General features: G+C 37.8%; 1 protein-coding gene across 2 annotated transcripts in view; it reads right to left on the bottom strand.

Moving 5' to 3' along the window:
• Positions 1-18,620: 18,620 nt before the first annotated feature.
• Positions 18,621-27,573, bottom strand: part of LOC116727172 (alpha-tectorin-like) — a 125,909-nt gene continuing 116,956 nt past the window's right edge. For both annotated transcript variants that reach the window (XM_032574409.1, XM_032574410.1), the window contains 15 exons: positions 26,553-27,105; positions 25,865-26,463; positions 25,511-25,665; positions 24,526-24,926; positions 24,210-24,406; positions 23,020-23,415; positions 22,651-22,934; positions 22,266-22,540; positions 22,055-22,174; positions 20,401-20,585; positions 20,171-20,313; positions 19,750-20,001; positions 19,502-19,661; positions 19,294-19,399; positions 18,621-19,201 (listed from right to left, as the gene is read on the bottom strand). In XM_032574409.1, coding sequence (XP_032430300.1) covers positions 19,107-19,201; positions 19,294-19,399; positions 19,502-19,661; positions 19,750-20,001; positions 20,171-20,313; positions 20,401-20,585; positions 22,055-22,174; positions 22,266-22,540; positions 22,651-22,934; positions 23,020-23,415; positions 24,210-24,406; positions 24,526-24,926; positions 25,511-25,665; positions 25,865-26,463; positions 26,553-27,105 — 3,921 coding nt within the window. In that variant the 3' untranslated portion in view covers positions 18,621-19,106. The remainder of the gene's footprint in view (positions 19,202-19,293; positions 19,400-19,501; positions 19,662-19,749; positions 20,002-20,170; positions 20,314-20,400; positions 20,586-22,054; positions 22,175-22,265; positions 22,541-22,650; positions 22,935-23,019; positions 23,416-24,209; positions 24,407-24,525; positions 24,927-25,510; positions 25,666-25,864; positions 26,464-26,552; positions 27,106-27,573) is intronic.

The following is a 27,573-nucleotide window of genomic DNA, read 5'->3' as shown; positions in this document are numbered from 1 at the left end:
GCTGCAGCGCTTGCAGACCTCAAATTATGCGAAGAAAACAAGTTTATATTCATTTAGAAACAACAATACTAAAGTTTTAACTCAGAAGTCACTATTTGGTGGAATAATCAGGAGGTTTTCAGTGGAATTCAGTGCAGTGGTCCCTTCATTTTCTATGAATATTTATTATTTTATCATGAATTTCTACTGGATATGAAAAGAAAATATCTCTTGAAAACTGGTTGGATATGAATTTGCAGAGAAATCAAAACAGAAAAATGCAAAACCAAGAACTCCTGTTCAACCTGCATTCAAATTTAGTTTTTAAATATCATCATTGTTTATAAATGGATATGAATATGTACAAAACAAAAATCCTTAATTTTTAAACCAGGTTTTATTTGAAAGAGATTTGCCTTCCGCACCAAAAAGGCATATTCCTTCAGATTAATTCTAACTAAACAGAGGAAGAGCAATTGTTTAGTAGAGTAACAGATATTAAAAAAAAGTGTGTGCCTTCCTCATCTTCATCAGCCCGACTGCATGAAATATGGCACTGCATGTTGTAATCGGTAGCCCTGCTCTGTTATGATAAACTGTCAGCTCTGCTTCCTGTGTCTGATGAGTGATGCGGAAAATAAATGGTGCATGAAAAGGCAGAACAGATGGAGCTTCTACGAAGAGTAACGTGTTTTCACTGGATAAAACAATAACAGTAGACGTCATATTATACCTCTAATAAAAATAAATAAACAGAAAAAGGGTAAAACCTTATTTTCACAAAAGCTACATAATGATTTATTGATTTTATGACTAAATTGTTTAAATAGCTTAATGTATTGAGAAATTGATTTTGTGTGAGGTGAAATGTATCTTTTATTTTTAATTTATTTGATTAAATTTAAAAACGGTATTTTTTATGGTCATAGTTCTGGTTGAGTAATAAAACTAGATTCCTGAAGTTCATCTTGCAGCATTTTGTAGATGCAGTCAGAGAATATTAGATCTGTAAAGCATTTTTACACATTTTTTATGTAAATTCAGACTTCTTCAGAGTGTGGAGAATGTCAAATTTATGTAAAAATTTAACATTTGCATAAATATTTAATTACAAATCAGAAAATCTCACTATAAATCAATGACAGATATTTCTATATATATAAAGGAAGGATGCATTTTAGGGAAAAACGAAATGTACAAAAAACAAAGGAAAGTAGTAAGGGCATATCATGAAAAGGAAAGGAGAGAAGAAAACATACAAATATTTTGTATTTTGTAGGAAGTACAAATATTTTCTGTCCTCTTATTTTCTTTTACTAATCATCTGAAATCCTCTCAGAAAACCTTCCAGATTAGAACCTTGATTTATTGAGCTACATCATCCAAATCTCTTATTTATTATCAAGTCTTATACCAACATAATTAATACATGGGTATTTCTCTCAAATAAAATTAGATTTATATTTGAGGCAAAGTGAAACACACCAGTATTTCTTCACAAGGCTCAAGCTGTCAAAACTGGTCTCAAACAATCGACTTAAAACCAATTTTACGAGCTCCTAATCCATATAAAAATGGTGTAATAGTCTCTAACCTGTATCCACAACCTCGCTCCACCTTGATCTCTCTCAGCTTGTTCAGATCAGAAATGACAAAAGCAGGTCGTAAAACAACCCCAGCATCCAATATCAGTTTCCAAGTTACCCCTTCCCCAAATGGAAAACACATTTCCAAGCTAACTGTTGCCCTCCAGTGAGCCGTTAGCGGGAAACGCTACACGTGTGAACGGATCCATGTGTGCAGAAGTGACATGCGGTGGTGAAAGGCGATAAGTCAGGCTGAGGTGAGGTGACCAGTTAGATATGGAGTTAAAGACAGGGAAGAAAAGTTGCTCTCGCTTTAAGACAAACTGCGTCGACAGTTTAAGTTTCTGCTATGAATCAAAAGAATGGGACTTTTGGTTTGTGAGATTACAGGTACGTTAAAAGAAATGAAGGTATAATGTTACAGACGAGAATGTGCTGTTTTTCAAGCAAACACAATAAAGTTGTGAGTACGAATGTTGTCAGTGAAGTTTATTTGTACAGCACATTCAGCAACAAGGTAGTTCAAAGTGCTTTCCATCTATATGCTCCCACTAGCCCAGGTTGTAACAGGAAATAAGATTAGCTACCATAACTATGCAGATGATACACAGCTCTGCATCATAATGTCACCAGGTGACTCTGAACTCATCCAATCACTGAACAGATGCTTAGAACAGATAAATGTGTGGATGTGCCAAAATGTTCTCCAGCTGAACAGAAACAAAACTGAAGTTATTATCTTTGGACCTAAAGAGGAACGATCTAGAGTTATAGATCTAGAGTCAACATAGAGCTTCAGTTATTACAACTAAAAACCAGCGATCAGGCCCGAAACCTGGGCGCAGTGATGGACTCTGACCTGAACCTCCAGAGCCACATAGACACTGCAGCTGATCCAGAACGCTGCTGCTGGAGTTCTGACTAAAACCAGTTACATAGAGCACATCACCCCAGTTCTAAAGTCCTTCCACTGGCTCCCTGTATCTCAGGGAATAGACTTTAAAATACTGTTGTTTGTTTATAAATCACTGAATGGCTTAGGACCACAATACATTAAAGATCTGCAGGTGTTGTATCAACCTTCCAGAGCTCTCAGGTGTTCTGGTTCTGGTGATGCAGAGCAGAACCAGAACCAGAACCAAACATGGAGGAGCAGTATTCAGGTTCTATGCACCAGAAAACTGTAAATCTAGACTAAAACCCACCTATTTAGAGTTGCTTTTATACCATAATAAATGAAACTCTAACCAACATTTTGATGTGTGATGGCGGCACTTGGAAAAATGAAATGTTTCAACTTTTATTTTGTGTTTTTATGACGTAAAGCAATCTGAACTGCCTTACTGCTGAAATGTGCTATATAAATGAAACTTAATTTAATTTAGATTTAATAAGACAACTTCTCAATGCCACTGCAGGTTGTTTTCACACCTGATAGTCCAGTAAACTCGTTTCAAATTGGGACCAATTTAGCAACATTTGGACCATTTTCAGTTGGTGCTGTTTGCTTTCACATTGAACAGTTTCAAACAATCTAAATCAATGCAGATTAATTGTATTTCATAAAGATTTTATCAATCTGTTAAACGTTTGTGCACTTTTCCGTCTGTGGTTCTAAATGTAGTTTTAGTGTTGATTTATTATTAGGATAGATTCTTGAAACTAGCTTTCCTGGTGCATCTGGTGAATTTTATTAATAAACCATAGGTATACTTATTCACGTATTTACACAAACAAATTGAAAATGTTTTAGTTTTGCTGTTGGGGTGTACAGTAAGTGTTTTCCTCAGTTCTCAAAGGGGACAGTCTAACCCATATTCTTACAAGCTGCCCATCTAAACAATGAATTAGTGCGGTTCTATTATTCTGCTCATAATCCTCCCCATCACCTGCCTCTGTTTGCTGAAACACACAGCCAGGCTCTCCCTGTGACCCACACAATTAAGTGAAGACTGATGAAATGATCTGTCTTGTATGAGCAAATGGACAGATGAGTGGATGGAAAGGCGAAGTGGGATGGAGGGTGAGTCCATTCGGCTTCCCTCTGAGACCAGGGGAAATTCTATTAGGCTCATAATAGAGCCATTTTTCACCTTCTCCCACATCATCCTATCATTATTTAATTCCTCCAGTCGTTTCTCTTCTGTTTGTTTCTCTCCAGAGTCGGTACAACGTCATTACAGGGTTGCCTCTCCTACCTTTTGTTTGTGTGTATTGTACCAAACTTTCATCCTGCTTTTTAGCTAACTTGATTAATTAATATAATAAAGTGTTCCTAAATTACATAAAAGCTCATTCTTAATGTTTGGAAACCAGATTCTGACGTAAATGTCTGTTTTGGAAACACGGGAACAAAAGTTATGTTGGTGTTGCTTGAAACATGCATAAAATTAATCTATTATTATTATTATTATTATTATGTGCTTCAAAAACATCTAACTTAACACTCTAAACGTAATCTTTGTCTAGAAATGAATTGCTTAGGAGTAGAGTAGAGAAGTAACTTGTTCCATTTACTCATTTACATTTATTTGAGTAACTTTGGGAAAAAGTTTACTTGTAGGACTATTTTTTTACTATGCTTTACTTTTTGCTTTTACTTCAGTAATTTTATTATGAAGTATCTCTGCTCTAATTTGAGTGAAATTTCTGGATTCTCTACCCACTAAATGAAAAACAAACATGCTTGAACCCAAAATTCCCCAGACACAGACACACACCTGCAGTTTGTGTTAAAGTTTCGGACGTTTTCTTATTGAAAACCTGATTTGGAAGAATTTTATTTTTGCCTGATTTTTGTCTTTCTTTTGTTACTGATATTATTGTCATTATTCATCCTTAATATACAAAAATAAATCCACCTAACTTTCTATTTTTGTCCATCTGATGAAGTAATTTTTACAATTTAAACTATTGATAATTTGATCAGGAGTTGAGTAGACTTTTTACAACATAATTTTCACTCTCACTGGAGTAATTTTAATTTTACTTGAGTAAAAATATGTTAAAGTACTGCTAATCTTAGTTAAGATTGCCCAATATTAGGGTACTCTACCCACCTCTGCTTAGGAGACACAAAAGTCTACAAAAAACTTTTCAAAGTTTGTTTATCGTAAAGTTTTAGCTACTTTGCAACATAAAGGCTCGTTTAATTTGATCATTTGCACAAGAGCCTCTGTTACGTTTGTGTTAATTTCAAAATGCATCAAAGGTTTTCAGAGGATGTCTCTGAAGCCAGACTTTACTTTAAGTCTGCCTTAAAGCCCTTCCTTTCACACCCTGTTTGCAGATTAAATACAGATAAAAACAAATATTTGCATGCGCTGTATAAAAATATAAAAAGAAACAAATAGTTTTCAAGCCCTGACAATAAATCAAATTACAACAAATCTCAATCTAAATGAGGTTCTGTATTTTCTAGATTTTTACTCAAATTAGTCATGAAAAAATGTCCTACTTTTGGACTTTTCTGTAAAGCAGATTTTAAATGGTCAAAAGCTGAATGTCTAGCCGCAGTGCTGCTTGACTCGTTATTGACTCTATTAACTTGTTGACCCAATGAGGAGTGGTGGTGATGATGATGCTCTTACTATTCAGAAGGAAATACTGAGACATAAACATATTAAATGCGTTTCATGTAAAACAAATGTCTTGTTCAGAGTTTCTACTTTTTGTCTCTTGTGACTTTACCAGGAAATAATAGACTTTCCACCTTTTTTATTCTTTTGTTACATAATCCTGACAAGTGAGTCGTTGAACTAAAGGGATCTGCATGTCATAACAAAGAAAAGGTTCGTAGTTCACTCACCCAGACAGGAAAGTTCCCTCCAAAGCTTTTGTGAACCTGAAGATGAAACCTGCTGGAGTGAAACAGATACTTTGTGTCAGCTTTACATTACAAAGAGCAGGGAGTTAAAAACACTGCAGATGTTTACAAAGCAGTGATTTTGCATGTTGTCAATGAAACGCGTTAAGTAAAAAAATATATACATTATTAGATTTATTAGACAGATCCCCTCTAAGATTCTGAATTTGATTCCTTCTGTTACACCATGATGTGAAGCAATTGTTCTTAAGGTTTTGGTCTCTGTTTTTAAAAAAAAAAACACCAATAATATGTATATATTTTTTATTATTTCCAGAGACTAAACTGGGAGAAAAAAATATTGGGACCATCATAATTCTATCATTATGTAAATAAGATAATGTATTTTTGATTTTTAAATTAAATCACTTCAAAAAAACCTAGTGAAATTATGAAACATTAACGACATTGATATTAAAATATATGTCATAAAATAGTCCAACTCAAATTTTTTCAACTCTGTGATCTTCACACTTTAATTTGTCTTGATTTTCTGACTTAGGCAACAATAATATATGCCAATATTCGTTTTTGCTATTAATATGCTAAGTAGATAAATATCTAAAGCTCACAGATGGGAAAAATATGTTATATTTCTAAACATAAATTGGACACATGTGTCTAATCTCTATGTTTTTCAGTAAATACTAACTGAATGAAAGAGTAGTTTCTCTTTGAGATTAACGTTTTTTCTCTTGGTTTGAGCCAATTAACCAGTATCCGCATGCATCATTCATTTTACTCATTCTGAAGGCGACGGTTGCGATAATCAAACGTGGAAAAAACCCACCTTAAATCTTACACAAACGATACAAATTATGAGCTTCTTTATCAGAAAACCAGCATTCTGCATGCTGAGGTGAGTGAATCTTTATCAGGACATACAGAGCTTCAACACTGCGTTGCATGAGATTCATTAATATTACCACAGGCTCAGGGTTGTGACATTGTGCGATAATAATGAGGCAGTTTTGCTTAGCTGGATATCAAATTGCAGAACCAGAACCAGATGGATAGAAAGGGATTCTGTTGCGCAATTTCTTGAAAGCAATGCATAAGTCAACACTCATTCAATTCTGTGTCTTTTTCTAAATATTTAAACCTTTTCACATCTTTTTTGTGTTTCTTAGTCAATATTTTCAATAGATATTCACACTATCTGTACAGTGATACGTGTATTAAACCTCTTCAAACTTATAAGTTTGGTGTTAGCATTACCTTGTAGGACACAGTTATGCAGTTTTTCTACCAGATGGTCAGCTGACTTTACATTTTCATTTAAAGATCAACAATAAAAAATAATCTTTTTGATTCAGTGTGGTGCTTATGTGGGAAAGCAACCATTTAATGCAAAATCTTAACAGTGATGAGTAGTGAGATCAGAAAGACTGTGAATCAAGTAAAGCTTCAATGAAAATGTTTCAGAAGCGTCTTAACATAATTCTCGTCAGACGTCAACCTCTTGCTGAAGAATTTCCGTTCATTTTTAAAGGAAAATACTTCCAGAGGAACTGTAAGGTGTTTTTTAGGAGAAAAGGCATCAGCAAACTGAAACTTTGTTCTCCATATTCTGTTGCCTGAAATCTGATCAGTCATCAGAACAGCCAAGGACAAGCACCAATGTTCTGCATCTCATATAATACATGGGCTCCGGTTTTGATTGCAGCAACTTGTCTCTCTGGTGAATGCAGGTATAGAGTGATGGTCATGATGTCACATTGACATGGCCTCTAAATAATAGAGTGATGTAATATTGCACTCTGGATGCGGAAAAGGCTAACAGGAGCAAATTACTGTACTCCTAAAAAAAGATACCGCTCTCTGGCAGGACATGGCGCTTTCCCACGTTCATCTGCAGATCCTAGAAAGAGAGCTTCACTCGGATGTTCTTTTATCCGATGTTGCGTTTGTTATCACATGATATTGTTCCCTGTTGAGACGGAAATGTGAATAAAGGAAGCAGATACTGTCACTTATACAGAAGCATCTTTTAATAGACGGTAAATTGCGAAAATAACTTGCTTGATATTGAAAGTTCCAGTTGTTATGAATAAATGGGCAAATATATTTACTCACAGGACATTTAAAGAACTGCGTACAATTAAAATTAGCAAAAGTATCCTGGCAGACATTTAAATTTAGGATATAAAGGGTTAATACACTTTAATATGAATAAAAAAAGTACCAGTTTCAATAATAACAATGCATTTTCCCCATCTTTTATGACTTCTTTAATTTAAATATTGAAATAAATGTACCAATGTTCCAATATATTACAATGCAACCCATGTCAAGCTATAACTCTAATAATTTCTGGCTTATAAATGCAACTAAAACTCGTCTAAACTGTGTTGTGATGCAGATTTACAGTAAATCCTATGAGTATGTATGAATCTGACAGTTTTCACTGTATTACTCAAGCCTGATCATGTTTTGTGATGACAGACAGGGGCCTAGTGGGTCAACACGCGCTGCATTGTTGACCTGAGGCAGAATGTGTCGCAGCTTGTCTGTTTGTGAGTTTCCAAAACTGGATTGGGAATCTCTTGAGACAAGAGTGCAAGGCATGCTTTGATCTTTTCTGTAGGTACAAAATGTCAGACCAAACCAGCAGCATTGACAAGGGCAAAGGTGGCTGAAAAACAAGCAACTCATTACACAACAACAGTGTTTTTAAGCGGATAGTGTCTAAAAGGCTTTTATCCAGCTTAATGCATATTCTTATATGACTGATGTCTCCAATAGCATGGGGTCCTTGCATGCTGGTGAGCTCCATGCGCAGGAAAGCAATATTTACACAATCCCCTGCAGGAAAAATACAAATGCAAAACTATGAAAAGTTTGTTAGATCTCAAAGTATTACCAAATTAATTATTTGGTCATTAATTTGCAGTTAATTACCAAATAATGTTTGGTAATTAACTGCAAAATCACAAGGAGATGCTTACAGATCAAAGACTTCAGGTCATTCTGAACTATGCAAGCTGTCACGCTGTTGATGTTGAGACGCTTCTTAGTAAAAGAAAAACAAAGCAAATGATGTTGGGATAATAATGTAACTGTTTGAGTAAGATCATTGTGCAACACAAAGTTGGACAGATTTATAGGTGTTTATAAGTCTCTTAAGTCTGAGAATTTGTAGTATCACATGTAAAGGCATTCACTATTGTTCTTTCAATCTCCTTGGCAACAGTGGGGGAAAATAATTTTGAGTTATTGTGTCTTCAAGCCACAACAAGCCACAGGAGTTAGACTTGGTTTGTTAGAACCATGACAACAATCTGTCTCGCGTTTAAAAGGGCATGAATATTTTTGTTCTCCTTCAGTTCATTATACTAAACATTAAGTCAGATCCATATAATAAAATAATAAGGCAATGCCAAAACCTTTCTGACTGATTGGGGTCGAACGGGAAGGCGGAGATAATGGCAGCCAGAGAAGACTTCTGGGATGCAAAAGGAGTCCTACATAAGGTTCATGCATGAAACATTACAACCAGAGAAAATTTACTTCTGTCTCACAAATCATTTAGAAAAACATCAAGGTCAATACTTGATTCCTCCTGCTTGCAGTGGGTTGGCCCTCCATTGATCAATAGGCAGGGTACAATCTGAACAGGTTGTAAATCCATAAAGACATTTTCACAATAAAGAAGAAAAGAGTGAGAGAAATTTACCTGAAAGTTTTGCTTCAGATCACCCTACAGGTTTTCTACACGAATAAGGTCTGATGAATGAGGTGGCAATAAAAAAAAGAGAATTTTATGAGTGATGAACTATTTTTGTGTTGACTTACAAATATTTTTTTAGATCATTCTCCTAATTAAACACCCAATCACAACTGATTTTCAATGTTTTAACGGGCATTACATATTATATAAATAAAATAAAATATCATTTCAAATTCTCTGATTTTACTTTTTATATGTATTTGAGTAAAATGAATATTGCTCTTTTATTCTATGAACTACTGACAACGTGTGTCCGACAGTCTAAGCAAAAGTTTTGCATTTATTTGCAGAAAATGGGAAATAATCAAAATAATGAAGAAGATGAAGCCCTTTCAGACCTCAAATAATGCAAAGAAAAAAAGTTAATATGCATTTAGAAACAAGAATGACAATGTTTTAATTCAGGAAGAGTTCAGAAATCAGTATTTGGTGGAATAACCAGGAGGTTTTAATTTTTTTCCAGAGCTATATTTATTTTTTGATATTTCAAAGAAGTTGGAGTTGGAAGAGAACCAAGCCCACAAGTGTGTGTAAAAACTAAATTTCAGTCCTCCAGTTTATGATTAAATAGACATGATTAAAATTTTTGCATAATCCAATAGACTTTTTATTAAGTTCTGGTGATACTTTTTTAAAATCAAGAATATTGAGCAATAACTCAAACATTTAACACTGGTGCCCCTTCAGAACCACAATTATAGTTGCCATAGATACTTGGTGGCCCAAATATAAAAATTTTAATGCAGTTTCTTTTAAAATAGTGGCATGTAGAAGTGGGAATGTGTTCCTCTGATCAGCTAAAAAAAAAAAAGTCACATATAAACTGTTCAGTTACATTTATATTATTTTAATTGTTGAAAAAGTTGGAGGAAAAAAAGTTGTTAAAAAAATCAACTTCATTCAATAAATGCTAACAAATTCAAAAGATTAAACATGTTCAGCTGTTGCAATAAATGATTAATTTAAATTGAGACTTTTTACAAAACTTTACCAGAAGTACTGGAAGTGTAGAAAATGTGCATTTTTCAAGTTTAAAACATGTTTATGAGGCAGTAGGCTCAGAAATAATTTGCACCAGTTATGCTATGCTTAAGTCTTTTATGTTTTCAATTATGTATAAAAAATATATAGTTAAACAAACACTTCTAAATTGATACAGCTTACTTCATTGTTAACTAGACTTTCTGTAAATGGAAGATGTCAGAGGTGAAGATGTGAACATCTTGTCGATATAAATTATAATCCAATGTCCAAAATCTGTAATAATGTTCTTATCATACTTGTCAAATACATAGAAACCAATGACAGTAGTAAAAATTAGACTTTTGTTAATCCTAGGGGCTTTTCTATCCTTTATTACAGGCTGTGACCTCCTGCAGTGAGTTTAACCATGAGGGTCACGGTGTCTGTCTGGCATACAACACCAGATACTTCGGCATTCAGCTGCGCTCCTGTTAGACCTGCACTTCTCTTCCCATTCTGGATTTGTACAGATGCAGGACCCAGTGTCAGGTTCAGCTACCGGATCGGCTGTCAGGGACTGGAGTTAGATCAAAGTGGGAGGCTGAAAAGAGTTAGATCCACACCCCAAACTCCAAACCGTACAAAGGAGCGAAGGAGCAAGCCCCTCTCCCATGGGAGTTGTAATGGGAGCGACCAATTACCCCAGAGTAAATCTGTTTTGCCCAACCTGGGGGAACCACAAAGGGCCACATATATGATTATCAGTGACCCTGTAGCTCTCTGAATTTCTGCAAAGAGAATTGCTCTGCTGTGATTACGTCAGCTCATTAAATGCAATGCTTCCTGAACTGAGAAGACCAAAATCTGGCCTAGTGTTATTCATGTCAGTCTGGTGGTGTTTTTATCTGATGCATCCTAAAGAGCTATCCTGCTCTCCCTGCTTGACAAAACCAAGATAAAATGAAGTTAGAACCGATCCACTGCCCAATTTATCTCAAATCCTCGCCAATGCAGATCTAATTTCAGCCTCTTAGTACCACAAACAGGAAGAAGAGTCAGTCGATAAACAGCCCATGGTGACTGTTGGAGGGAGTAACGAGGTGGAGTGGTGGCGGGGGTGGAGAAACATGGTAACACATTGGAAAAGAAAAGCAGAGAGGTTATTACCCTGCGTCCAGTCTCCTGCTCCATCAGCCCCTGGCCTTATTCCTGGACTAAACCTAATTAGAGCAAGCAAGCAAATTAGCTAAAAGGATTTTAAGTAAATTGAAAATACTCAGAAAACTTTACACAACTGGGTCAAAATAAATCACCGGAAAACTGAATAAGGCTTTGATTTTCTCAAACATGACCTAAGTTTGTTTGTAGATAACAACAGGAGGTGGAGGAAGGATAGCAAAGGAGAAAGAAATGCTTTGGCTTTAGGCCATAGTTACACATTTCAGCTGATGCAGTTTTCTGAACTCAGAGATGATGATCAAAAAACTGCTTTCAAAACAGCGCCTACTGTTTTCTAGGCCATGAGGCTTGACTCAGGACCATGCAGCATCTTTACTATATATAAAAAAGACTTAGTCAAACCTGTGACCAACAACTATGTTTGTTTAAGGCATACCTTAAACACTGCGTTCTTTTTAGATATTTCCAATATTTTATGTTCTTTTAATTTGTCAACAATTCTATGTTACGTAATTATCTCTAAATATGTCACAGGAAACCGTCCCTACATATCATATGACTAAAAGCAATTCATCAGTGTCAGATATTACAAAGCTTACTGTTCCTAAAAACACATTACCTGGAAATGTCAATAATACCAGTGATGTCACACACGCAAGATCCCTCCCACTTCTCTCTGCTGTGTTGGACCAGCATTGCTTCTGTGGCTAACACTGTGTTGCACCAGTGTTTATGTTTAGCATTAGTGCTAAACATAAATGCAGGTTTAGCATTTATGTTTTATTATTATTGGGGCCTGCCCATAGCAATGCATAGGGAGAGCAGTGACTGCCTTGCGAAGTCACTGCAAGGCAGTACCTGCCTCCCATGCACCTATTGTTCTACACCTAATAGAATGTCTCTCTATTATTATTATTATTATTATTATTATTATTATTATTATCTAGCAGGGTGGTGTGTCAGTGGTGGCGCCAGCGGGGCGCTAGGGGGTGCTATACCTCCCCCTGAAAAAGTCATAGCACCCCCAGAAAATATTAGATTTTTTATTTTTTTTAATCTGATTTAACATTACTTGTATCTGGTTGTTGCGGCATTTTCATCAAAAGACACAAAATAAAAATAAATTATTAAATATTGAGTTTAAAAAAAAAAAACATCCCACAAGAGGATTTGAACTTTTTCTATGTGTATGGACCTTACCAGAGGAGCCGCCTTTCATTGGCTGATGCCCATTCTACGTGGTCACGTGCGTGGCCGTCTCACAAACACACTTAGCTTCCCGTTAGCTAAGTACAGCATAATGGCAGAACTGATACAACTTCTACACCTTGAAGCCTGTCTGCTACAGAGTCTTACGTTAGCTAAACAGATCAATATGCAATGTGTCTGTATCTGACATACACTAAAGATTTTATTTTAGCAGAAAAGGCTTTGGACTAAACTGTTACCCGTGTTAGCCACGTTAGCACCAAGTACAGCTAGTCAATCAACCATCGCTGTGTTCAGGGAAGCGCTGATTAATAATCGAGAAATAAATATCAAGTCTGGAAACTTGATACCGTAACGGACTGAATGTTATGTTTTTACCGTAATCTTTGCTCGTCTTGCGGGGCGCAGGCGGTTGCCACGGTAACGGGTGTGCTTAAGCTACAAAGAGAGAGAGAGTAAAAAGGTACCAGTGGTTTTGAGTTGATCACCTGTTCGGGTTATTTTACCTTTGTTTACCTTTGCTGTGGCGCATTACAGCCGCTGTAGTTTCTAAACGTTGGACTAATTACCTCGTTCGTTTGTGAGTTTACGTCATTCACAACAAACATCAAATAGAACAAATATATTTCATAAAATTTTAACAAACAAATGGCTTCTACCGCGATAATTATGTGAAATTAAGTTAATTATATCCCAACTTCAGAAGATTTGCCTTTACCTTTACAGAGCTCTTTGGTTCCTCCTATCAGTCTGTAGCTTCTCATATTGACGTCATCAAACCAAATGTCAGATCTACCATAACTGACTGACACCTGCTGGCCTCAGGTTTGCAACCAGCTTGTGACTGAGAAACCAGTAACCTCCTCCCAGATGATGACATGAACTTGTTAGATCCTCTGTCCATTGTAGTAGCTGATATATTGTGAAAATCCGGTAGAAATGATGCACTAATCAGTCATGTTTACATAGAAACAAGGCGCCGCGAGGCTTTGCTTGTGAGACTTGCGGTCACGTGGGTCGGTTGTGGGCGGAGCTTGGTAAGGTCCATTATCACTTCCAGGAAACGATTGACATGATGCCGGCTCCGCCCCCATGCAGACGTGGATCCAATCATTCCAGGGTATTTGTCAGCAACTGACCAATCAGCAATTTGTCAGGAAGTTAATCCTTTCGATGAACCGACTTTGACGATATTGACAGTGTTTATCATAGCAAACTACCATGTTAGCACAAAGATAACCGGTAGTAAGCATAACATGTTTTTGTCATAATAGCGATAGTCAAATCAAGGCCTGTAGCAGTTAATTAGGCAATTAAATAAACACAAGTTAATAAAAAAAATAAATTAAAAACATATATGACAAAGGAACACGTGACCCTTTGCACGTGACGTCACTGTCTCCACCGCCATGGATGCTCTCCTGTATAAAGCCTGTCAAAAATACGTACATGTGGTAGGCTAATATTGTTTTCATTTAGTTGATTTCGCAGTAAAAATGCTCACAAGGTGCTGCGCGGTCGGCTGCACAAACAGACAAGGGTCAAAAACAAGCTTGTCTTTGTATTTTAATGAGGAAAGATGCGGCGATGGATATCAGCCGTTAAATCATAACGACTGGCAGCTGTTGGTGTAACCGCGGATTTGCAGCGAACACTTTATACAAGGTAAGATGATTAACGTTCATACACTTTATAAATAAGTATGATTAGAAAGAAATCAAATATCGCATTATGGAGAAGGTAGCGTCTAACCATTAGTAACTATGGAAACAGTGCCACGCCGTCATGTAGCCTAGCTTATATGGGAAAAAATGATTAGCGTCTCGTATTCTGTACGTTTTTATGGCTGCTCCGGTTTAAGGGGAACACTGTTTGTGACGTAGTTACATAAATCATGTGGTGTGAATTCAGGCAAAGTTGGTAATTTCATCAACACGTCAGGAGTGAGGAGGTACGGCTCGGTTTCTAAGCTAGCTGTTTCAGGCTTCTGTAAATACCGCCGTCTATGAGCCCCAAACAGGTGTGCTACGTTCACAGACAAATTAGCTTGATTCCAGCAAGTAGAAACCAAGAATAAACTGACAAAAACAACTTTGAAAAACAACTTTAGCCGCTCAGTTCAATACTCCCGATTCTCACTTCCGGTCTACATCATGGCGCTTCAAATGATTAAGTGACGTAGTTGCAAAGGGTCAGTACTAGGGTATCCCCTTTGTCATGAATGCTGTCTTAACCTAAACAATGTAATATTATCTGAAAGTCATCTGACTAATGGCTCAAGGCTTCATGCTGACATCTAAGCGTCAAATAAATGCAAATCACTCTGATTAAAATAACAAAACTAATGTGTGTGTGTTGATAACTATAGGGGAAAAAAGATCCATCATAGCATCCTCAGTAAAATGCTTAGCTCCCCCTTAAACATTTCCAGAAAAACCCAGCCTTAAGCAGCTCCAGAAAAACATTTCTGGAGCTGCTTTGTGCATATTTTTGGCATTGCTACTTTCTTTTTCTTGTGTCTGCTGTAGATTTCTAATTAAGCTAAATGTAAATCTGTGCACTTCACTCAGCTAACAAGCTAATGTTCAACTGTCAAATGTCCAGACGTGACACCAAACGTTGTCTTAACGTTCATTCTGAACATTCAATCACTACGGAAAAAATGTTTTTGCTGTGATTTTATTTAAACAGATTTAATATCTACCTTTATGGTGGTTACTATTTTTCACAAAATCTAAATTTTTGTCGTTAGAATAAGTTTGCACCTCTGAAAGTTGTCTGAACATCTGTGTGTCAATTTTGTAGAATAAGAATACAAAGCTTCAATGCTGCACTTATCCACTCTCCATTAAAATAATGGTTATATGTCCGATTTCTAATGTGCATTGCATTTATTCTAACCTTAGGTTAACAGAACTTTAAGGAGAACATTATCCATCCATCCATTTTCTTACACCCTTGTCCCCTAGTAGGGTCGAGAGGGGCTGCTGGTGCCTCTCCAGCTAACGTTACGGGCGAGAGGCGGGGTCACCCTGGACAGGTCGCCAGTCTGTCGCAGGGCAACACAGAGACAGACAGGACAAACAACAACCATGCACGCACACAGAATTTAGAAAGACAAATTGACCTTACAGTAATGCCGGAGTACCCGGCGAGAACCCACGCATGCACAGGGAGAACATGCAAACTCCGTGCAGAAAGACCCTGGGCCGGGAATCGAACCCAGGACCTTCTTGCTGCAAGGCAACAGTGCTACCCCGGGAGAACATTACTTAAATAAATATATAAAAGAACTTAATTTATAATAAATATTCATATTTATTCTTCATATTTATTTAGCATATTTCTGCGACTGGTGTCACTTTCGGACTTCCATTTCCGGCTTCTCTTGGGACTTCTACCACCACCCTGACAACAGGAGCCAGGCTTCTGTATTTTATTGAAAAATAATGGGATCTACCTTGTTTGGTAAGTTATATTTATTTGTATCATATTCTGACCAAGCACAAGGCTAGGGCGTAAAAATCCGTAAAGCCTGTTACCAGCGTTTTGTTGTGTCATATTTTGTAAAGGCAACATGGCAGAAGTGCGACCACTGTCTCAGACTTTATATTTTGTTTTATATACTTTTATTATTGAAAGTTGAAGAGGAGCACTGAATTACTTTGTTTTTCTTGTGAACAAAATGTTTAAATATTATTGTTTCTCTAAATAGCATTAATTTATCTTATGGTGCCAGCTAGATTCAGTTTCTGCAAGCTTCTTTGAGGAAGTGCAACAAGTGTTAGAATTGCACAAAATGTTTTTTTTATTTTTTGGTTATTCATATTGTTAATTACTTGACTGAAACAACTTTAAAAAAAACTCTGTCATTGTTTTAACCGTGTTACTTTAAGATTGGAAGACCCTCATTTTTATTTCTGCTTCTGTGGTATTGTTTTTAAATTGTTTGCGCCCCTTAGACCCTCCCTTTTGTCATGTTGTCCTGTGGGAGGGGTGTATAATGTAATGTAAATATTTAAGTGAATCTGCGATCGCAAAATAGCAGGATTAACTTTAGTTTTGTTATGTACTTTTGTTTTGTGTAGGACTTGGAGCGGGTGGCCTATAACACGTTGTTTTCTGTTGTTCTCGTCAGAAATAAATCGAGAAACCATCAATTTCAAAGAAATCCCACGTCACGGCCCTGATCATTCAATAAAACCAGCACAACGAAGAAAGTATTCACAAGTAAGTTCTGTATTTGCATATGAGTTTACTATTATCCTTCAGACAACCTTCTGTAGTCAGGCCACCACTGAAGACAGACATTTCAAGAATTTTCATCAGTTAACTGATTGCCTTAACAAAAACAATCATCAAGTGTTAAAATCTGATTCAGGGCCCAAAACAGCATGAAACCAGCTTTCATCTCAATGCTTAATGATGTAACTACAAATTAAGATTCTGATAACCTTTTGCTTCTAGGTGTTAGAGATGTTTTTGACAAGGTCAAAGTCTTACTGAGGATATATTAAAAACAATATTAAATTGGTTTAAGGTGATCTTAACTGAACAACAGTCCTTTGTTGTGTTTGTTAGCCATGTAAGAGAACATTACATTATTAGCAGTGGGGTTCCTCAAGGGTCAGTACTCGGTCCTGTCCAAAGACTAGGTTAAAAAAAATACCCTTGTTTACCCCGTGTTTGATATAATAAAGAAATGTAACTTTAGTTTCCATTATTATTCAGCATTTATATATATTTTTTTATAAATTGCAACATTCACAGATATATTATCACTTTATTAGTATAGATTAAATAAATAGGTAATTTAGTCAGATATTGTTTTATCGTTTAACAAAGACAAAACCAAGAATGGAAAAAAAAGGATGCAAGTTGACCATAACAGATTAGATTCACTTTAGCTTGAAAAACTGAGATTTAACTGGCACATCACTAATATTTGCAGAGTAGCCTATTATCAGCTGCCCAATACCACTAAGGTTTGGACTGTGTTTTTTAAATCAGAATGTGTGATTTATTCCTATTATTAATGGGAAGAGAGAAAAAGTATGGGTTTTACAACAAAGTCTCAAGTTTAGATTTCACCACTCTCTTTGCAGCAGTTCGCAGGTGGTCAACAGGTCTGGTAAATGGGGAATAAGCAGGTCAAACGTCTGATGTTACCCTGGCTAACCCTTTCACTACACCACACAGGGGACTTCATGAGGGAATCCAGTTTGATCCACTGGGTCCTCAGCAGCTAGTAAAAGTCAACAAGCTGTCACTCATATTTCCCCTTTTCCCCTTCACATGCCAACATAGTTGATTTCCCTCCCAGCTTTCTTTCTGTCTTTCCCGTGTATTGGACATCTCACTTTCTCTTCAGAACCTATAGTACTAATGATAAGTAAATATGTTTTAAATACAAACAAAAAAAATAGGTTACTTTCCCTTACTTTTACTAAATCTACTGTCTGAAAGTAAGGTACGGCTAAAGGTTATTTTATTTATATAGCACATTTTCAGCAACAAGGCAATACAAAGTGCTGAGCAGCCCATGGAGGAGTGTTGTCTCACAAGGAGAACATGACAAAGTGATGCCAGGGCAGCAGATGATGAATGAAAGAGAAGACAGAACTTGTCCCAAATGGGAAGTAGGGTTGACAGAAGACTTAGGAGTTTTAAACTCTTCTATTTTGCATCCAGTCAACTGAGCTACTCGCAGGATAGATAATCAGACGAAGAAGAAAAAGAATATATATTTACCCCATCATGTATATAACATATAAACATCACATTTTAAAAATATTAGTACCAAGGACTGGGTTTGGCTAGATCTGCTGGTAATCTTTGTCAGATCAGCTTTGCTCTACCGCCATCTAGTGGCTGAAGACCAGATCTCCACCTTCACCCTGAGTTACAACAAGGAAAAAACAATATAATATAATAATTCTAACAGCTTATTAAATATTATAGGGACAAAAATCATGTCTAATTACAGATGTTTACCAACCACTAATGAGAATATTTACTAAGCCATTTTTACATCTGTTGATGTCACAAGCTGTCCCATAACAACAAGCCGTTAAGATCCATAACTGAATAAAATACAATACAGAACATGTCAGATCCAAAACATAGAGTTTATTAAGGCTTTTATCAACAGGAAAAAGCATGAAAGGCTTTATCTATATTCTTTATTAATCCCCTTTTTAATTGAATATTTTCCCACCACACAAAAAATCCTTAAATATAATTTAAACAATGAGAAAATTCTTCTTAATTTCATTCAGTTTGACAGGTTAAGCTCTTTCCTGTAAAAATTAATTAGCTATATATATATATATATATATCCTTAGAATTATCGAAGCACACAATTTATATTTTACAATCGGATATTGCCAACAGTTAATGATAAAAATTCCACAGAAAAAACAAACATTGCTTTAGTCCCACAAATGGTCTAAAGCACAACGGTGCCCCAGATGTTAGAAAAGCACATTTACTTTGCATAATTACGAGTACAACCCAAAACCCAGAAAACACCTCCTATCAACATAAATCATAAGTAACAAAATTTTACTTGTTCTTAGAGTGTGATTATTCTTTATCAATTGACCAGAATTCCAGTCATCAGCAAACTGACAATCAGGGTAACAATTGATGTCAGATGACCCACAGCACTGTTTCTTTGGATTAGTCCACCTGTGTAAAAAGTAGATGTGGATAGATTTTGTTAATCAATTGAAATATGATCTTTGTAATTAGAAAATAATGAAGATATGATAGAACTTTACCAGTGTTTGGTTGTGCCCCGAGTACCAGTGGTCCAATTGACAGAGCTCCAGAGTCATGGTAAGATATGTCCCTCCGGATTAGAATGTGGTGATCCGGGTTGCAGTGCTGTAAAAAAAAAAAAAGCAAGTCAGCAACATTTTAAGCCTCTGAAGATGTTCAACTTAATCATACATGATATAGCCACAAAAAGCACACAATAAAACTTACAGCTCTGCAGTTGTTGCTTCTCAAAAGACACAAGTGGACATTGCAGTGCAAGAAAATCTGTGTGTGGTTGGTGAAGGTGAACATCCTGAAGGAGAAACGAGACACAGTGGAGACACCGTTCTGAATCACCTCTACGGTTCCATCATCTGGATTAGGACACCTGTGAAGCAGAAGCAGATGCATCAGTTAGACTGACAGCAAGAAGACCCTGAATTAAATTATAAAGACAACAATATGGTCTCATTTACTGTGCTGTAATCAGATCCCAGCGGACAGGATAGTTTGCTTGGTTGACTGGCGTGGCCCAGCAAGAGTCCAGAACTGTGGCAAATTGGCTCTGATCCACCCCTTCTGTTCGCACCTCCAAGTAAAACATCTCATCAACATCCATTTCTATGTGTCCATTAGCGCTGAAGGGGGAGTGGAAACCTTCATCCTCATAGGGGATCATCCTCATACGATACGACCCCGTGCCAATAGGAAGCTTCTTCCTCAGAATGCTGTAGAATATGCATTTATTATGACTACCCTTAAATGTATCTAATAGGCTGGCAAAAGCTACTCTAATTTGCTTACAGGATTACATTATAAATAATAACCAATTAAAACATAGAAGTGTAATTGGATACAATGCTCAAAGAAAGCAAACAGAGAAAATTGTGTGAAGACCTCTCCACAGGGTTGATGTCCACAACCATTGAGAGAGCCTGAGCCAGAGGGTAAACACAGGAGAAACGCAGATGAAGATTCCTCTGATGGTTGGTCGCATTGCCCTGAATACTGTTCTCATACATGAAGTGAGTTCCATTTCTCTAACAGTGAAATGACAAAATGGAATCAATCAACTGAAGAAACACAACTGAAGCTTTAGAGAAGATGTTCTAATTCATTAACTTTACCATAAGGGTTGTACCACACAGATGGTTGTCATTGTCAAAGTGAAAGATGAGTCGTCCGTTCTGAAGAGTCCCATTGCAGGAGCTGTCTCGGAGATGGAGAGCACTGGAGTGGAAGCCCGCTTCAAATAGCTTGCAGCGAGATATTGACATGGTGCCAGAACTGCTGGAGCATTCAACGTTTGCATCTTCCCACCAAAGACAGAAACATTTAAGCTTTATTTACTCAGATGAAAAAAACCTCTATCTACAATCTCTATTTCAATGGGGACCTGATAAGATAGCAGCACCATTTACAAGAATCGTCATTTACATTCCATCACCTTAAGTTTTAAAAGCTTCAAAGCATACAATAATAAAAACAACTAATAAAAACATGAATATCAAAAGCAACGGCAGTTAAAACTCTCTTCTTCATGGTTGTTCAGTAGTGTTTTTAGTTCACCAAGTGTCACTTCTGTCAATTTATTCTCTTCCTGGAAGAGTCCAAGCATAAGGGGCAGCATGTTTAAATGCTGACTTTTCAAGATCTGTGCCAACTCTAGGCACAAACATGGAAAAAAAAAGCTGCACCTGAATTTCATACCGGGTGTGAGATTTACCATAAATGCAGTCAGGTAAGAGGGAAGTAGTCCCAGTAATTTATAACCAAAAAGGAACACATTTGACTGTCTACAAATACAGAGAAAAAGGTGACAAGTAACTGTATACAAATGACAGCAATGCTACACTGAGTCCAGTTTCTCTAGATAATCCATCCATCCATCTTCTTCCGTTTTATCTGGGGTCGGGTCACGGGGATAGCAGCCTAAGAAGGGAGGTCCAGACTTCCCTCTCCCCAGTCATTTGTTCCAGCTCCTCCAGTCTGCCAATCTGGGGGGACTTCCCCCGATGTCCATGCAATATTGCAGTCGCGTTAACCATCACAACCCTACAACATCCAGAGCCTTAAGGAACTCCAGGCAAATCTCATCCACCCCCAGGGCCCTGCCACTGAGGAACCCTTTAACCACTTCAGATTGGAGAGCCCAACCCAGAGTCCCCAGGCTCTACTTCCTCAATGGAAGGCATATTGGTGGAATTGAGGTCTTCGAAGTATTCTGCCCACCAGTCCACAATGTTGCTTCAAAGCCCTGCGGAAGTCTTTCTCCATGGCCTCTCCAAACTCCTCCCCCTCCCGAGTTTTTGCCTCGGCAATCATCAGAGCCGCATGCCGCTTGGAATGTTGGTACCCATCAGCTGATTCTGGGGTCCCAGAGGCCAAAAAGACTCGATAGGACTAATTATTCAGCTTGACAGGATCCCTCACTGAAGGTGCCCACCAACAGGTTCGAGAGTTGCTGCCGTGACTGGCCCCGACAACCTTGCGACCACAGCTCTCATAAGCTGCCTCGACAATGGAGGCACAGAACATGGCCCACTCAGACTCAATTTCACCCCCTAGAGATATTGTTCAGGTTAATTCATAAACAATCAGTCACCGTAGTTCATAGTTTTGACGTTTGGAGACCAACTAAACTAACTGATGTAAAGATTATGCTTGAAACCTGGAAAATACCAACTATAAAGTACTAGTGAACAAAGCATGTTTGACAATGCTATGTGATTATTGCTACCTCCTTTAAAATGAAAAACATTTAAAAAGTTTTGCCCTTACCGTAGCTCTCATCGTTGTATCTATTGTAGTGCTCATCACAGAAGCAGCCGTATACACCATCTTTCTTACCACACCACTCATACTCCACACAATCCAGCTGTTCACAGGGGTCAGTCTCAGCTGAATTGACGATATCACAAAAGGAAATTCATCGCATATGACTAATTAACATCTCATTGTCCTGATAATGTAGTGAACCAAACAAACATACCACAATTCAAAGGAGAGCGCCAGTCGGGGATGCTTAGACCCAAGACGGTGCAAGTTTTCTCATAAGCAGAGACAGCAGAACACAGCATGCCATTGGTGGACGTGTAGAGGCAGAGATCATAAACACAGGAACTGAAAAATGGTTGTGGGTCAGAATGCAGGTGACAAGAACTGAATGGGCCACTGGTGTTGGTGATGACTCTGCAGAGTTCTGTGTATTCTTCTATGAAGCGGCAGTCACTTAGTCCATCACTTCTCTCATCAGTGGATCCACACCTAGAAAAGTCGTTAGACATTTAAAACATTTTTAGAGACAGTCAATTTCTGAACAAATGTTTGCAATGGTTGAGATTTTTTAGGGTAACTATGCAAAAATCTGAGCTCACCCTGCTTGGCTTGTCTCTGATTTCCAGCTGTGGCCAAATTGGTTGTCGTTTTCCGCCAATGTACCATTGGGCAAAACTTTGTCATCATTGGGATCACCATTGAAGTTCCCACACATTCCACTGACTTTGTTCTGATAGTTACGACCCATCCTGACCAGTAAAGTACTAGAGCCATCAAACTGGACTATGACATCAGCAGCATCAAACACTACGTAACTTCCCTGCCTCATCAACTGACCAAAAGTTCCTGCAGTGGTGGGAAGAAAAACCTCACCTCCATTTACCTGTTATGATGAGAGTTCAGAGAGTAACACTGAAGATTTTAAAACAAAAAAATGCTTTATATCCTTAATTTGAAATTAAGCTTACCTTCACTCTCTTGTTAGATCCGAGCCTGACATGAACACTCTCTGGATGATTTGAGAGGTATATATCAACAGATGACACAAAAGACACAAGATTGTTTCCTCTGTGCTTGTTGGTGGCCACGACTTTGTACTGAGTGTCATTGTTGCTGTGGTTCAAACTCTCAGTGATGACATAAGAGCATGATCCCTGAAAATGAGACACAGCTCCATCGAAGGTGATGTAATGTGGGTCACCCCATACAGTACAGGTAGACATGGCGTCGTGACAGCTTAGCTGCCCCCCTCTGATGGTGCACTCTTGTGCAGGAGTGCATGATGAGGGACTGCAGATCAGGACATTGGGTGCACGACATTCACACTGTTGGGAGCAACCGTCTGTCCAGAAGGACTCACCAGCCTGCAAGAATAGTGAAAGTATATGACAACAGTAAGCTGCAAAACTGCATCATGCAGAACCAGATTCATGAACCACCTTTGCCAAGTTTCCACTGATCCCGTCAGTTAAGGCTTTGTTAATTACTGGAGGAATTTTTAGACTGGGTACCAAACAAATGTGTGAAATGTCTCAAGTGGAAGCTGGAATGAAAACCTCAACTTTCAAACCTTCCAGAAGATGTCTATACATTTATATTCATTCCACATTATATATTTTTAATTGGTAAAGGGCACCAGTCCCTTCATGGTGAGTTGCATTTGGAATTAATTATACTCTGTATAATTATCCATACTATTTATACTCTGCTCTTTAGGTTAATTTTGTACCAATGGCTGCTACCTCTCTTGGTGGCCATTCAGCACAGCTTCATTGAGCCTCTTCTTCTGCCTTTTAGAAACAGAACTATCCTTGTATATAATTATTAGAACAGGCCATTTTCAGATACTTAAAGACTGTACCAAGAAGACTTATGGTGGTGCATAAATTTTTTTTTAAATTTTGGCAGATAACGACTTTTATGAGATGTCCCACAAGGAGGCTTTATGTTTGTGTTGTTGCCTTGAAATGCAGCACCTTAATTGATAGTTTAATTCTTCCAAGGCCTTTCTGAAAACGATGCATTAACTCTTATGTGCTGACTCTCAGATAAATAATCAAGAATAAATTGAAGAATAAAACATCCTGGAACTGTTGTTTAGCTTGTTCTGACCTTCTGAACCAATAGATGAAGAATAAAGTAACCTGAAATAACCTACATTGAAGTAGAAGCCACCATGCTGACAGCCACAGCTCTCCACAGGGACACAGCTTGTTCCACTCCTGGAAAACCCTTCATTACAAAAACATCCCTCAGAGCAAACATGGTCACAGGCAGCATCAATGCTGCTGGCACAGGTGTTGCCACAGTCTGTTCCACACAGCTCATAATGGCTGTTGGCTGGGCAGACCATTCCTTTACAGGTGAGGGAAAAAAGGATGACAAATCGATTAAAACAAGTAAAAACAAGATACATTTGAGGAAAAAACTTGTTTGATTGATTACTTTAATAGCAAATTGCCTTCCATACTCACTGCAAGTGGTGTTTTGTCTCCAAGGGTAGATCCGGACATTAGCAGACTGACAGGCACTGACGTATGTCTCTAGAGCCCTGCACAGGAGATCACTGCCTCGATTTCCCGACACGCAGACATCAAAGACGCAGTCTCTGAAATATGGTGCTGGATCCACCTCCTTGTGGCAGAAGCTGAATGGGCTATCAGCTGCCCGGATCACCTCACACTGGGCCCTGGCAGATCGGTCATCGTTGCATTGTGCGCATGAAGAGCCACAGCCGTCACTACAGTTGTAGTTCCCAGGAACCTTCCAAGCTGCCCCAAAAGCAACTGCTGAGTTGGATGATGCTCCACTTGAAGTGTGAAAATCATCATTTGGATTTCCATTGAAGTTTCCACAAAGTCCACACACATGTCCTCTGATCAACATAAGATAGACTGAATACATTTTTTTGCATTGGCATAACAATGAGACATACACAATCGCAGGCAAGAAAACACAACATGCTATAAAACTATTGAAAACAACGTAGTAATTAAAAATGTTTGAATTCAATTTTCAGTAGTGAGCTGGTTAGCTTGCTAGCTACAGCTGTGAAATAATTTTTTTCTAGCTACTTATGCTAACTATAGCTGTAAACTACAATTAGCTACCTCATCAACAACATTCAAATCTAAGGCTTTTAACATTTAATAATACCTAATAAAATGATTTTCAGATAGGTTAACATGTATTTTATTGGTCCCAGAATTGGATGATTTTGGGGTAGCATGGCATTTGCATGGCATTCCCAAAACAGACCGAGATACTCAACAAAAATGTTAAAAAAAGAGCATCTTTATTTTTAGATGAAACAGTTTTATCTCAAAATATATAGAAATATTTTGTCTAAGCAGCAATGATGTTATATTTATGTAACTATGTCCTAAAAAGGGCATTAATTAGGAAAAAAGGAATGAAAAAAATATGATCTTTAAATCTGATCTCAAGTACATAGGCTACCTGTAGCTTGGGGGCACCGAAATGGACACTGTGCTACTTCCATCATACATGACTCTTAGTCCAAAGTCTGCATTGACAAATGTTTGAGATCCACTTCCAAAAATAGACAGGCTTCCATTGAGGACAATTGGAAGATTTCTTGTGATTCCATTCACCTGTGAAAAAGAAAGGATTTTCATGAAACACGCACAACTGATGTTATTGGACTGTTACTCATATTAAGAGGAGAACAGTTTTTGGTAATATGCCAAGAAGAAATCTTTCAGCCTTTAAAAGTCTTTGCAAAAGTAATTTCAAATCAACTTTAGACAATTCGAATCATCTTTAAAAATCTATCAGAGAAAATTTTCTTGCCTGCACGGTACCCCAGTTGCCTCTGTACATATGCACTTCATAGCCCAAGACATCAACAAAAACTTCAGTCGTGATAGAAACTGGCAGTCCAAACCACGGTTCATTCTTTGCTTTCACAGAAAACTGGTGAAGGTCCACAGTGTTATTGCAAACTGTTGCCAGAACATAGCGGCAGGTTCCCTGGAAGTCATAGGCCTTGCCATCAAAGGTCAGGTAGTGCGGGTCTCCAGAGGCAGAGCAGGTGCCATGAGGGTTGGGATGGCAGCCAAACTCACCCCCCACAACATGGCAGGACTCCTGAGGTCCACATGAATTTGGGGAACATTGGACTATACCAGTTACACCATTACAGGTGCAAAAGCTCTGACATTCTTCACCATACCAGAACTGTTCACCAGCTTGCCGATAACGTCCATCATGAAAGCATCCACAGGATGTTGGAGGTACACACTGGTTACCATTGAGGACAAACCCATCATTACACTGGCATCCCTCCTGGCACTGAGTGTCACAGGTGAAGGGGAAGGAGAGGCTGGGGCAGGAAGACGGACATGAACTTCCACAGAGTTCATAATGACTGTTTGATGGACAGGTTGGTACTGGGGGGAATGAAAGAAGTTCAATAAGAAGTAATTATGAATGTGTTCATTTCAAAGGGATCTCTATCAAACGTGGTTCTAGTACTTACCACAGCCAGTTGCATTCCTCCACTGTCCCAGGGACACACCATTATGTTGACACATCAGTGCATAATCTCGGAGGACCTCACACAGCGTTGATGCTGGATCTCTGGAGCCTTGGAGGATTTCTACACATGCATTTACCTGCTGCCATGGGTTCACTGCAGCCCAGCATGATCTAAATGGTCCAATGTGTGAAGTAAGAACTCCACAGTACTCACTGGAACTGAAATTGGTTGCAGAATTACGAGGTCTGTTTTCCACACAGTGATCTGCCAGGGAGCCATCTCGCCAACTGTCCCCAAACATCTGGGAGTCACTGACTAGAGTACCATTGGGTGTACGGAAATCGTCATTCTGGTCAGCATTGTAGTTTCCACAAAGTCCACCTAATAAACCACTGTAGACACCTGGTGCAGTGAGACGCACAAAATGAGGCCAGACAGTCTGCAGAGTTACACCAAAGGCTGTGCGAAGGATGACACTGTGAATGCTGCTTTGGAAGACGCGGATTCCGTTGGATCCAGAGCTGAATGGCAGTCTGATCAGTTGGCCATCAACCTATAACACATAACAAAAAAAACTTTAGAAAGGTTTTTGGTGTAGATGTTCAAAATATTTCAATACAGATATAGAAATTGACTCTTGCACTTTTCATCACTTTGGAAAAATTCCAGATATAATCATATCTTACTAATACAAAATGTACTATACATAATGTGTCCATTGTTTGTAGACATTCTGTGAATAGCTTATTCCTTTCAACAGTTAAATAGTTTTGATTGAGTAGAGCTGATAAAGTGTTAAACATTTTCCTTCTTACTTTTAATACATATTTGGGTTGTGCTGATTAAACAGATTGAAGATAAGTCCACTCAGGGTCATCTCAAAATAGGCAATATGTACACTAAGCTTGGTTTTATCAACATATTTTGACATTTGTTTATTGTTTGAAATGTCATTAAATATTAGTAATGTAATAATCTTCAAACAAAGCTACACTTATATGTTATTTACTTATTTTATTTG

This window comes from Xiphophorus hellerii, chromosome 10 (genome assembly GCF_003331165.1).
Source record: "Xiphophorus hellerii strain 12219 chromosome 10, Xiphophorus_hellerii-4.1, whole genome shotgun sequence".
In the NCBI taxonomy this organism is placed as follows: Eukaryota; Metazoa; Chordata; class Actinopteri; order Cyprinodontiformes; family Poeciliidae; genus Xiphophorus; species Xiphophorus hellerii.
The sequence above is the reverse complement of the archived record's forward strand: the minus strand, read 5'-3'. Positions and strand labels throughout refer to the sequence as shown.